The sequence below is a fragment of the Myxocyprinus asiaticus genome, chromosome 45 (genome assembly GCF_019703515.2).
Source record: "Myxocyprinus asiaticus isolate MX2 ecotype Aquarium Trade chromosome 45, UBuf_Myxa_2, whole genome shotgun sequence".
Classification (NCBI taxonomy): domain Eukaryota; kingdom Metazoa; phylum Chordata; class Actinopteri; order Cypriniformes; family Catostomidae; genus Myxocyprinus; species Myxocyprinus asiaticus.
Window position 1 is genome coordinate 17,293,289 of NC_059388.1, and position 13,200 is coordinate 17,306,488.

General features: G+C 39.0%; 1 protein-coding gene across 3 annotated transcripts in view; it reads right to left on the bottom strand.

Moving 5' to 3' along the window:
* The window catches only part of LOC127435091 (collagen alpha-1(VII) chain-like), a 108,188-nt gene that overhangs the window by 55,661 nt on the left and 39,327 nt on the right, over window positions 1-13,200 (bottom strand). For all 3 annotated transcript variants that reach the window (XM_051688267.1, XM_051688266.1, XM_051688264.1), the window contains 14 exons: window positions 10,145-10,171; window positions 7,496-7,564; window positions 6,833-6,913; window positions 6,680-6,706; window positions 6,297-6,341; window positions 5,981-6,049; window positions 5,763-5,858; window positions 5,363-5,389; window positions 5,214-5,267; window positions 3,695-3,766; window positions 3,254-3,313; window positions 3,075-3,101; window positions 2,607-2,651; window positions 2,350-2,385 (listed from right to left, as the gene is read on the bottom strand). In XM_051688267.1, coding sequence (XP_051544227.1) covers window positions 2,350-2,385; window positions 2,607-2,651; window positions 3,075-3,101; window positions 3,254-3,313; window positions 3,695-3,766; window positions 5,214-5,267; window positions 5,363-5,389; window positions 5,763-5,858; window positions 5,981-6,049; window positions 6,297-6,341; window positions 6,680-6,706; window positions 6,833-6,913; window positions 7,496-7,564; window positions 10,145-10,171 — 735 coding nt within the window. The remainder of the gene's footprint in view (window positions 1-2,349; window positions 2,386-2,606; window positions 2,652-3,074; window positions 3,102-3,253; window positions 3,314-3,694; window positions 3,767-5,213; window positions 5,268-5,362; window positions 5,390-5,762; window positions 5,859-5,980; window positions 6,050-6,296; window positions 6,342-6,679; window positions 6,707-6,832; window positions 6,914-7,495; window positions 7,565-10,144; window positions 10,172-13,200) is intronic.

Here is a 13,200-nt window from a genome sequence, read left to right on the forward strand (position 1 = left end):
AAAGGTGTCAAATAATTCCTCCAAAACTAGCTTTTGTTACTCTGGAATGTTTCATTCTGATTGGTGAATCAATGCATTGTGTGGTAAATTTATGTAAAATGACCTGCTAAACTGTTTAATTGGGCATTGTCTCATCGACAGAAATCGGTAAACGATTTCCTACTTGGCTGAAATGTCTTCTCAAATAATAAAATAATTAAAATTAAAATCAATATTTCACATCCATTTATTTATTTGGCAAGTGTTCGAATAATAAGTGGGATGATGTACAGTCAGTTAGTCATAATCGCATATTAAACATCTTCTGAGTGATACAAGTCCTGATCACACTGTCATTCATATTTTAATTAGGAAACTGAATTCTGACACATTCATCAACCCTTTAAACTCTGAAGGTGTTTTTAAAGATTTCTTGTTTCAGTTGCATTCCCAAAATTAAAGGCTTATAACTCGACAAAAAAAAAAAAAAACAAGGAGGGTCAAGTGTTGGGTATAATTTTAAGGAAAACTTTTTTTAATGATTATACATTTTAATGATATAGATTATGATAAATTCTGAGACTCTCAGCCTGAGACACTGCTTAAAAAAAAAAAAAATTAAAAAAAAAATATGATTTAATATTATATATCTCAGGGTGTAAATAAGGCAGCTCTGATAAACTGCTTTGGTTTTGTTCCCAATCATGTCACCTGTAAATGAGTAAAAAAAAAATCATACGACAAATCCTCAAAAGTTATAGCATTACAAAAATAATTTATCCTAGTGTCCAAAAAACTTCTCAAAGAATCTAAAAGCCTCTCCAAACAAATAAAATAGAATTGTACATAAGAACTAATTACACATGCAAATACGACAATGTACGTGTTTAAATTCACGTTCTTAAACCAATTATGATTAATAAGCTGACAACACGTATGGTCATGTAAATGCAATGAACGGCATTTCTTTATCGGTGTAAAATCTTAAACAGCATAAGAATAAGCTGGTCGACACGGTAGATTTTTGCCCATTATGCAGATTTCGTGTGGCATGTAAACATCTTTACCGGTGTTCTCACTGGCTTATCCAATGTGCGCACACATTGTGCACGTCTCTTCATGGTTTGATGTCAAAAGCAGAGAATAACGCAATTATTTCATATCTTATGTAAACACGGTTTTCTTGCTTTGTCAGATTTTTTAAATAAGCAGATTTTTGGGAGTAATCAGCTTATTGGTGTGCATGTAAATGTGCTCAATAACTAAAGGTATGCTCTCTCTCCAAAGCATGCAGGCATGAGTAACAAGATCTCATTCAGTTTCATGCTGTGTCGTTTGAGCCATCACTGAGTCTGTCATGTACTTAGCGCCATCTCCTGGTGGCCATATGTACTTAGAGTGAACAATCCTCTCTGCCCATATTTGGATGACTTCCGCCTCTGGTTGCAGCAATCTGAATCCTTATATGAATGGTTTAGCATTCCATGAAGCTGGACAACGTACTACATCATTTCCAATGAAATCATCTGATCCAGTAAAGCTAACTTGTTTTTAGCCAGATAGAACATTGTGCTGCACACATTGTGCTTCGTGTAGATTATCTAATGATCTATGCATCCGATTACATTGTAAGTGGGCTCGTTTTAAAGATAATCCCCTTCTCTATGTAATGGTATGATATGATATTTTATGTTCCGTTTATTTTTCTTGAAGTTCTAAGCAAAAACGCGGAATATAAGCAACACTGGTTTACATGCAACATCTATGTCGAAGACACACACTTGGCTATTACTCGCTGTATTTTTGTCTGTGAGTAAAACAAATAGGCTGGTTGTATTTTATAATTTGAGAGCTTTACAATGACATATGACACATGCCTATTTGATCAGTTTGATTACAATACTATGTGCAGTGAAAAATAATTTATAAATTATCAAAGCTGAAAACTTCTGATTTGTCAGAAAATTTCAATGCATTTGTTTAGTTTTGGTCATAATGGCTACATGCATTGTAAAGTACAGCTTCTAAGGTTTAAAACGATACCTATTTTGTGTTGGTCAAGAATGTAGATATTAATATGTTGATAATTTTTTTTTCTTTATTTCTTTTTTTGCCAGCGGTGGGCCCATCCGAGCTTAAAGGGATAAACGAGTCCAAGACCACTGATCTGAACAGATGTACCCTAAATTTTTCAACATGACAAAATTGCAAGTAGTATGTATTATGAATCAGGTACTTGAATACAGAGTAGCAGCGTTAGACAAAAGCATTGACTTGAAATGATTTATTTTTTTCCCGATGGAAATCTGTTACATTAAAAACTGAACAGTAAGAGAGCTATGTGCTTTACTTAATTTAGTAAAATCATACCTTGTCACCTTGATCGCCTTTAAGTCCCTTTTTGCCCTAAACACAGACAATACACAAAAACAGAGAAACACCTCTGCAATTATGAAGCACTTAACATTTAGGAAAAACTGCATTTATTAGTCAATGGCAGGAATTAGTACGTGACACCTATGGAAGGGTTATGCTGATTCAATGTGGGAGACAGATATAATTTCAAAGCATGCTTTAAAAGATTTAAAATGAATCACTTTAGAATGGTCATGTATAGTCCAACATACCCGAGGGCCTATGATTCCCTGGACTCCTTGGAGTCCTGATTCGCCCTGTGAATGAATAGGGAATCTATGAATTTACACATTATGCAGGAAAAATGTCTGTCACACTGATGCAAAAAACATTTTCTTAATCAGATTTTTGTCTTGTTTTACAGTAAATATATCTAAACATCCTTGAGACAAGAAAAATTTAATTGAAGCTAAATTACGTAATAAATTAAGAATTACATTTTCAGAGATTATATTTTGAATTCAGCTGATTTTTCTTACCCCACTGGCAAATTGCTATTCTTTTTAAGCATAAATCTAACCAGATTTAGTGAGGTTTATGCTTAAAACAATGGGGAAAACGATTTGCCATGATCTTTTTTTTTTTTTTTTTTGGCTTCTCAAGTAAAGAAACGATTAGATTATTAGAAAAGGACGATAAGAAAACATATTATTAGATTATTTTGCAGAGAACACACTTACCTTTGGGCCTTGTAGTCCAGTAGTACCCTGAAAGATAGATTAACACTGACTTAATAATAAAGCCAAAATATTATTTGAAATACAGAACATACATAAACTTTATGAAATGATAATATGAAATCAATTAAGCTAACTAGATCTGAATCAAAATATTGTTTGTATTTATAAGAAACACTCACCTTCTCTCCAGCTGGCCCTGGTGGCCCTTGAACACCTTGAATTCCAATGCCTTCCTCTCCCTTTATGCATAACATAAAAGAAATCAAATCACAGAACCAGCTGTACTAATTTTAGCTTCATGCTCTAGAAAACACACACACACATACACACAAACACACACACACACACACACACACACACACACACACAAAAGCCTGCAGTCTTGACAGAGTGGAAGGGCAATGTTTTACAGCACTCAGAACAATATGGTTTTTAAAGATGATAACACACAGATGGGCAAAGATATATTATTTATGCATTTTAACTTTCTTGTGCAGACTTTAGGAAGCCATTGTGTAAAAAGAGCTTTCATACCACTGCTAAAAGTACAATGACACATGAAACAGTTCAGACTTCTGTCTCCTGAATACAGTAATCATATATCCCTCACCCTCTCTTACCTTCTGCCCCTTTTTACCAGGTAGTCCTGGGATCCCATCTACTCCCACAGGCCCTGGCAAACCTGCTAGACCCTAAAGACAAACACAACCACAAAATACAGTAAGACTGTTATTTTGTGATTTCAGATAATGGTTACAACCACAATATGTCTGCTAAATTATCATGAGGTAATTCGAGGTATGGTAACTAGGAAACTCTGGGAAGCTGATGTCAAAGTGAACTTTGAAGAGAGTAATCACTGAGAGTATATACTGTATATAAGATTATAACTTTTTATTATTTTAACACTTTAAGCTCTGAAGGTGTTTTTAAAGATTTCCTGTTTCAGTGGCATGCCCAAATATAAAAGGCTTATAACTCCAAAAAAAAAACCAAAGAGGGTCAATTGTTTGGTATAATTTTAAAGAAAACGTAAAAAAAATTAAAATAAAATAATGATATAGATTATGATACATTATGAGATTCACAGCCTAAGAAACTGCTGAATATCACGAAAAAGTAAATAAACTTTTTTCCCTTATTTTTCTGATTTTACATTATATATCTCAGGGTGTAGGTCTGAAAAACTGCTTTTGTTTTGTTTCTAATCATGTCAACTGTAATTGAGTAACATTTTGTGCTGATGCGACAAAGCAATCAAAAGTTATAATGTTACAAAAATTATTTATCCTAGTGTCCAAAAGCCTCTCCAAACAAATAAGACATACAAATTGTACACAAGAACTAATTACACATGGAAATACAAAAATGACTAAAGGTATGCTCTCCCTCCAAAGCATGCAGGCATGAGTAAGGAGATCAAATTCAGTTCCATTCTGTGCCATTTGAACCGTCATTGAGGCTGTGTCATGTGCTTGGTGCCATCTCCTAGTGGCCATATGTACTTAGAGTGAACGATCCTCTCTGCCCATATTTGGATGACTTCCATCTCTTGTTGAAGTGGTCTGAGTCCTAATATGATTGGTTTTGCATTCCATGACACTGGACAACGTACCACATCATTTCTAATGAAGTCATCTGGTCCAGGAAAGCTAACATGTTTTTAGCCAAATAGAACATTATGTGCAATGTGCACATTTTGTTTCATGTGGATTACTGAATGATCTATGCATCTGTTTACGTTGTGTGTGGGCTCGTTTTGACAGGAATCCCCTCCTCTAAGCAATGGTATGTAATATTTTATGTTCTGTTTATTTTTCGTGAGGGTATAAGCGAAAATGTGGCTTATATGCAACATTACTTAATTACTCAACGGTTACTTGCTATATTTTAGTCTAAGTAAAACAAACAGGCTGGTTGTATTCTACCTTCTGAGAGCTTTCCATCGACATATGACACATGGCTATTTGATGAGTCTGATGGTTTTACTTATTACAATAATATGTACAGTGCAAAACTATTATTAAATTATCAACACAGAACACTTTTGATTTGTCAGCAAATTTCAAAGCACAAATTTCTGTGCGAGCCCTAAACAGTTAAGGGAGTATTTATGTAAGTAGTACAGCAAGTACTAACATTATTCCCCAGCTCCCCCTTTTCTCCTTTGGGACCTTGTTTCCCACGTGGACCCTGAAGAAAGTGAGAGGCTTTATAATAAAACACTTATCATATATTTTTTATGTACATTTTATAGTAAATTGTTACTTGCACAGCAGAAAACTTACTTTAAGACCAGATTCTCCAGGCTCACCCTGAAAGGAAGTGTAATCGCAAAAAGAAGTTGAAACCTCTCTATAGCCATTATATATTTTGGATCGGGTAACAATTTAACAGTGTCAACATCAGACATATTACATGTAATTATAATTAATTAATAGCAACAACACTAAAAATGTGTAATTAAAAAGTACTTATGTAATTACTTATGTAATTACACATAACAACATTGTAATGCATAGAGTGACCTTGCATTGTAACTGTGAGCTGTGCAATGAAGCTACAGCCCATATACAAATAAAAACCTTTTAAAAACTTTTCTAATGTGTTTACATTATTTTATTTAATCTCTTGGCTATACAGTTTCAAGGCCACTGTATCTGTGCATATATTATGTTTCATACTAGCCTTGACAGAGAGTCCAGTAGACCCCGGAGGTCCAGGCTGACCAGGCAGTCCTGGAGGGCCTGATACCCCTGGGACACCTGGAGCACCTGAGGGGCCCTTTTATTAATGAAAAATACATTGAAATGCTTGACAGTTTTACGTTTTAAGACAAAAGTTAAATATTATGGAAACTAAACACTTAAGGTTTAACATAACTTTATACAGTATGAAGCACTTACAGAGGATCCAGGTTCCCCTTTACGTCCTGGAAGAACCTCCATGCCTCCCATTACATAGCCTGGCTCTCCCTGCATGAAAACAAAACTTAATTTGCAACAGAAACTTGAGCTCACAAAAGACCAGCATATGTAGATAATTAACTTGATACCTTAACTCCTTGATAAAGTAATATGCTTAGTGGATCGGGAGAAAACAAAAAAAGTAGATTTTAATTTGGATGTAGTCCAAATTGATTTGCAAAGGAATTTCCTGCTTTATTGGCAAGCTAAAGAGGTATTAACAAGCTTAAAAAGACATATGAATAATTGAACTTACTCTCTCTCCTCTCTGCCCTTTTGGTCCAGTATTACCAGGACGTCCCTTGGAATGTTGACAGAGAGAAAGAAATAGAAAGAAATGGAAAGGAAAAGTCAATCAAACAATCTTGGCACAGTGAGGCAGCAACGTGTTGGTTTAAAACGTGAGACATGATAAAAGATTGTGAACCCCTAATCATTCCTCATCACTTCCTCTGTGAATCACTCAAGCATAATTACAGCTTTCCCCATTCTTCCACTAATACAGAGAACAGGGCTAAGACACTCAGTACACTGTTTAAATGAGTGATTACCATTTCCTGTATGTACTGCACTATACTGTTTTAAATATCACCACCTACAGATTGTTTTTATATAGTATGATGTAAAAGAGACACTTACCATATCGCCAGAAGTTCCAGGTGACCCCTGAATCAAGATAAAAGATTGTTTATGTCCAATAAAATCTATTCTGAGAGCCCAGTAATCTTTTCAATTAGGTATTTGTTCTATACTCTCCTGTATAACTTTGATGCCTTAATTTTGATCTTTTACCCTCTGTCCAGGAGAACCAGGGGGTCCAGTTCTACCCGGTCGTCCTGGTAATCCCGGGATGCCATCTGTTCCGGGAAGACCCTGATAATTGGGTACGCAGTGGGAATAAAACAATTTAAAAAACAAATATGACTCAGTACAATTCAGTGTGGTGCACATAAGGGCACAGAAATCACTTGATGTTTCTCAAATGTAACATCAGAAAATCTTCAGTTCTCATTTAACTTTGAGATCAAATATAGACCAATATGTGTGGGTGCCATGCATTCACACTGATACATATCACAAGAATAAAACAAGGAAGCATCCACAACAATGCCTGATCTTGGCAGCAAGGCCTGTCATATTTTGTTTGTTATTCAAGAGAGTCGCTTTGATATGACAAGCACTTTCGTGTGTTTCCGTCGCAAAGAGATAACACAGAAAAAAGAAAAGTACGAACAGCAGCCTCCACGAAGACAGATCTGAGATACAGTATTAATAATTAGATTTAATCCTAACAACAAACCAGTCACGAAAACAATCCCGTCATTAAGAGAATGGCTCGGTTTAAAACATAAATACTGCAGTAATTAACATAGAAATAAACATGTAATTACTAAGAGAAAGGGGGAGATATTTTTGTGTATATATTAATGTGCTTCAGATATTAGATGCACTTACCTTCTCACCTTTGTCCCCTTTGACCTTTAGAGAGAATGAGTCATATTGTCCTGGGCCTTGCTTTAGTCGCTATGACAACAGAAACATATTAAAACAAATTCATGCACAAAAATACTTTTGATTTTGAGCAATGATGCACAAGTTTGACATTTTCTGAAGAAAATCTTATATTCTAACAGGCAAAATTGTACGTCTGATTGCTTAGTAACTGCTTAATAACACAATTGTCCTCAATAGGGCACACAATGTAAGGTATCTGTCATGTGTATTTTATTGATTCATGTCTTTTATTTTGAAACGTTTAGTTTCTGTTCCCTTGTCATGTGATTTCATGTTTTCCCTCCATGTTCATGTGTCATATTTTCATTGGTTTATTGTTTAATTAGCTTGTTATCAGTTCTGTTTGTTCATTGGTTTATGTTCTCCCATGTCTTGTATTTAAGCCCTCATGTTTGCATTGTCTGGTAGTCAAGTATTGAATGTGTTTGGGTATGCTGTTCATGTCAAGTCAAGGTTATGTCAAGTTCATGTTCATGTTTATGTCAAGCCACGTAGTCGTTTATGTTTGTTTAGTCGTCACGCTTGGATTACTACACTTTGTAAATAAACTGCACTTGGGTTCTCTACACTTCGTCATCATCTTCGTCACTGCCAGCGCAGAACTACGTTACAGAACTGTGGGAGAGGCAGAAGCCAAGCCAGAGGTCCACGTCATGGCCGCCGCCGAGTCAGAGTTCCACGTCATGGCCACCGCCGAGCCAGAGTTCCACGTCATGGCCACCGCCGAGCCAGAGTTCCACGACATGGCCGCCGCCGAGCCAGAGTTCCACGACATGGCCGCCGCCGAGCCAGAGTTCCACGACATGGCCGCCGCCGAGCCAGAGTTCCACGTCATGGCCGCCGCCGAGCCAGAGTTCCACGTCATGGCCGTCGCCGAGCCAGAGTTCCACGACATGGCCGCCGCCGAGCCAGATTTCCACGACATGGCCGCCGCCGAGCCAGAGTTCCACGACATGGCCGCCGCCGAGCCAGAGTTCCACGACATGGCCGCCAAGCCAGAGTTTCATGTCATGGCCTTCCAAACCAGAGTTTCACGTCATGGCCGCCAAGCCAGAGTTCCTCATCATGGTCGCTGAGCTAGCGCCATCTTTTGCTCCGTGCCATGTCACAGCAATACCTCAGCCTGCTCCATGCCACGTCACAGCAATGACTCAGCCTGCTCCATGCCACATTACAGCAATGCCTCAGCCTGCTCCATGCCATGTCACAACAATGTCTCAGCCTGCTCCATGCCACGTCACAGCCACACCTGAGCAGTTGGACCTGGAGATGGTTCCCACCCTTTTACCCACCCTTAGATCTCCTGAGCAGGCAAGGGGAACTTTCGGCCCTCTGACCCCGCCTGGATCCTCCGAGCCCTGGACTTCGCCTTGACCTGTCGGTCCTTCGACACTGCCTTAGCTCTACGTTCCCTCGGCTCCACTGCGGTACTTCAGCCTGTCGGCTTTGCCAGGGTCCCTCGTCCCCCCGGCTCCTCCTTGGTCTGTCGGTCACCAGGCTCCGCTTTGGCTCTCCGATCCTCTGGCTGCGCCTCGTCCCTCCGATCTGTCAGCTCCACCGGGGACCTCCTTCCCTACGGCTCCACCTTGGTCCTCAGTCCCACCGGCACCACCTCAGTCTTCCGATCGCCCAGTTCCGCCTTGCTCCTCTGAGCCTCCAGCACCGCCTTGGTCCTCCCTGCCATCGGCTCCACCCTGGCCCTTCGAGTCTTCGGCTACTCTCCGGGCACCAAGTTCCATGGCTCCGCCCCTCGAGCCTCTCACGGCTCTGCCTTCCATGGCTCCGCCCCCTCTCATGGCTCCACCCCCAATGGACTCTGCCCTGGTCATACGCCCCACGCCTCAAGACACCCCCCCCCCCAGCTCCCTACAGAACTTTGAATTTATGTCATGTTTTACGTGTTTTGTTTATGTGTTGGGGCATCAGGAGCCGCCCCTTAGTGGGAGGGATATGTCATGTGTATTTTGTTGATTCATGTCTTTTATTTTGAAACATTTAGTTCCTGTTCCCTTGTCAAGTGATTTCATGTTTTCCCTCCATGTTCATGTGTCATGTTTTCATTGGTTTATTGTTTAATTAGCTTGTTATCAGTTCTGTTTGTTCACTGGTTTATGTTCTCCCATGTCTTGTATTTAAGCCCTCATGTTTGCATTGTCTGGTAGTCAAGTATTGAATGTATTTGGGTATGCTGTTCATGTCAAGTCAAGGTTATGTCAAGTTAATTTTCATGTTTATGTCAAGCCACATAGTCGTTTATGTTTGTTTAGTCATCACGTTTGGATTACTACTCTTTGTAAATAAATTGCACTTGGGTTCTCCACACTTCATCATCATCTTCATCACTGCCAGCAGCAGAACTACGTTACAGTATCATTCATGTCTGTAGCATATATGCAATACGGGTTTGGGGGATGTTCAAATCCCGAGTCATTAGCATGGGCAATAATAATAGTAAATCTTAGCAAACACCACTAAAAAAGAGACATGGCTATCAGAGTTCAAACAGTATTGTGCTGTGAGTCAATGAGATCAGGTTGAAAGAAAGAAGGAAAGAAAGAAAGAAACAGCTGTCTGTGCTGTTTAACATACCAGGCCGCCATGACCAAATCCATCGCCCTGTGGTAGAGAAATATTAACAAGGCTTTAGATATAATCTTATCAACCCTTATAATTGTAGTGGAACCAAAATTCTTTCATACACTCAAGCTACATTTAAAAGTGCATGTATTTTGTTGTATAGTGTAAATATCAATACAAGTGTCATCAAAACACAATATAATACAAATAATACTAGACATTTTCTCAGAATTAATTTTCAACCCTGTAAAGCCTGACATATGAAAGAATTGTCAGAGCCATTTTTAACCCTGTAAAGCCTGACATATGAAAGAATTGTCAGAGCCATTTTTAAAACTGTAAAGCCTGACATATGAAAGAATTGTCAGAGCCATTTTTAACCTTGTAAAGCCTGACATATGAAAGAATTGTCAGAAAATTTAAATTTTTTGACAGTAAACTGTTTTTAGTACCATTAGACAAACTATGAAAATAAATCGTAAAATAATAATAATAATTGCACTTTTCCTTTCCAAGGGCCTTTCTGTGTGGGTTTCTTCCGGGTGCTCCGGTTTCCCCCACAGTCCAAAAAAACATACATGTTAAGTGAATTGGAGACTGTAAATTGCCCGTACGTGTGAGTGAGAGTGTGAATGTGTATGTCTGTGTGTGTTAGCCCTGTGATGGACTGGCCACCTGTCCAGGGTGTTTCCCTGCCTTTGGCGCAAGATAGCTGGGATAGGCTCCAGCACTACCCGTGACCCTACATAGGACAAGCGGCTATAGAAGATGGATGGATGGATGTTTTTTATGTATCATATTTGATACATTAGGCTTTAAAGGTCATTAACCTCCTGAGGCCCAGCAATTCATTTTTGTGTAGGACATTTGTTATTAAATTTTTCTTAGCCCATACTTGCTACAGTAGTAATTTTGGGGGTATTATCAGAGGACTCCCTGGGCTTTTCAGAGATGCCAAATGTTTGAGAGTTTGGCCATGACAACTTCCTCTCCTTGGTCTATAAATATGGATTGAAATGTATCACAGTTCAATTCAGCACATCAAATACAATATAAATAAAATATTCTTTTTTCAATAAACAGTTTTATCATATGTATTTTATGCACCAAACACTATATTGACATTTAAAATGGGAAATTGTAAAAGTTTTTTTGCTGGGTCTAAGGAAATTTTGGTAAGATGTAATAATAGCTTGTAATGTAAAATAATAAGATATTTATAATGACAGAGCAGGCTGCATATATGAAAATACACATAAATATTAGTTCACACTTTTAATATATCTTATAAAATGTATATATCAGAATTTTCAAAGCTCTGTGTTTTTTTTATTTTTTTTATTTTTGTGGGCATGAATGTAACGTAATGGTGATTGACAGATATACCTCAAAAACCTAGTGTATCTTATTTGATACATGAATTTCAAAGAGGATTTTCAATAAAATAATATACAAAATTTTAACCAAGCACAAGTTGCTTATATTCATCAAATACTCATTTTAAAATATCAGTAACAATTAGTGCTGTCATTCGATAATTTTTTAAAATTGCGATTAATCACATTTTTTTTTTTGTAGTTAATCGCGATTAATCACAGATTTTGAAAGTGCTCAAATTTGACACTATAAATACTTATTTTCCTGTCAAAATGCATTTATTTCCATTTTAAGAAAGAAAACAAAACAATATGAAACAATAAAATGCTTTTATATGTTCCAAACAAAGCTTTCCACAAGAAATGCACTAAAATAGCACTAATTCGAGTATCATTAAACGTTTCCCAAAGTCTAAGTGGGAGGTTGACAAAATGAAAGAACTAGTTTCCACATAGGTTGCATATTCATTGCAATGCGCATTAAATCTCTTAAGCTCTCATCCTCCAAAATATTAATCTTCCGGTAGTCTGTGGTTCCCTATCTGTCACTCACTCGACGTTGTGTCGGTGTAGTGACACTAGGGGTCACTCTTGGGAGCCCTAAACACATCTGCCTTTTGAAAAAAGGCCAATGGGAATTGGCGAGTGGAATTTGCATGCCACTCCCCCGGATATACGGGTATAAAAGGAGCTGGCATGCAACCACTCATTCAGATTTTCTCTTTGGAGCCGAGCGATTGCATTCAGTGTACTGAATTCAATTCACCTCAAACTGCTGGATTTTACGGCCATTTCAGCGGCTTCTCCCCCTCTGCACCCGTGGAGTGCAGAGAACGCCCCTGGGCGCTTTGGCAGAGCAGAATAAAAGAGTATATTCTAAAAAAAAATTTTATATTTTCAATCCTAAAAGAGCGGCACACACGGAACATCTTTTTAAAGATGCCTTTCCGTTTGTGTGTTATTCTTGGTTGCGGTCGTTATCTCTCCGCTTCTGACGGCCACGATCGCTGCCTTACATGTCTGGGCACTGCCCATGTGGAGACATTGTTCATGGATGGATCTTGTCCTCATTGTGAGAACATGACCTTGGTAATGTTGCTTTTGTAAGAAAGCAAGCCACCCCAGCGGCTCCCCACCTCGGTCCTTCTACCTACGGGTATGAGGCCACGTTGGTTAGCACTGGGGGCAATTTGGGGACTTCAATGGGAGCACCTCCGCCGGGTAACCCCCCACCGACCTCCCATTCCACAGCACACTTGCTTGCCCCGGTCGGGCTCTCGGATGAGACCGCCGGCTCGTCTGAGGGCAAGTTCGACCTCTTATTCAGGGCCTGGAAAGACGATGAGTTATCGAGCGCAGCATTGGGAGTGACACCCCCCCGACGTAGATATTTATGGCCCCCAGTCGGTTAACAAATTCTACTCTTTTTGGGGAGAAAAGAGGAAAAGAGGCCATGGCTGGGCTAGCCTGCCCCTATTTGTTGGGCAGTCGACTTGTTCCCGAAGGACCGTTCGACGCTCATAAGAGCGTTGGGGGAGTTTACGTGACGGCCTGGTGCGCTGGCTACGAGGCACACAGCGGTCTGCCCGTCTCGCACCGCCAGTCCACATAACACAGTTCAGCTAGTTGTGCCGTTTTGTATAGGGACCCCTAGTGTCACTACATCGACACAACTTCGAGTGAGTGACAGAT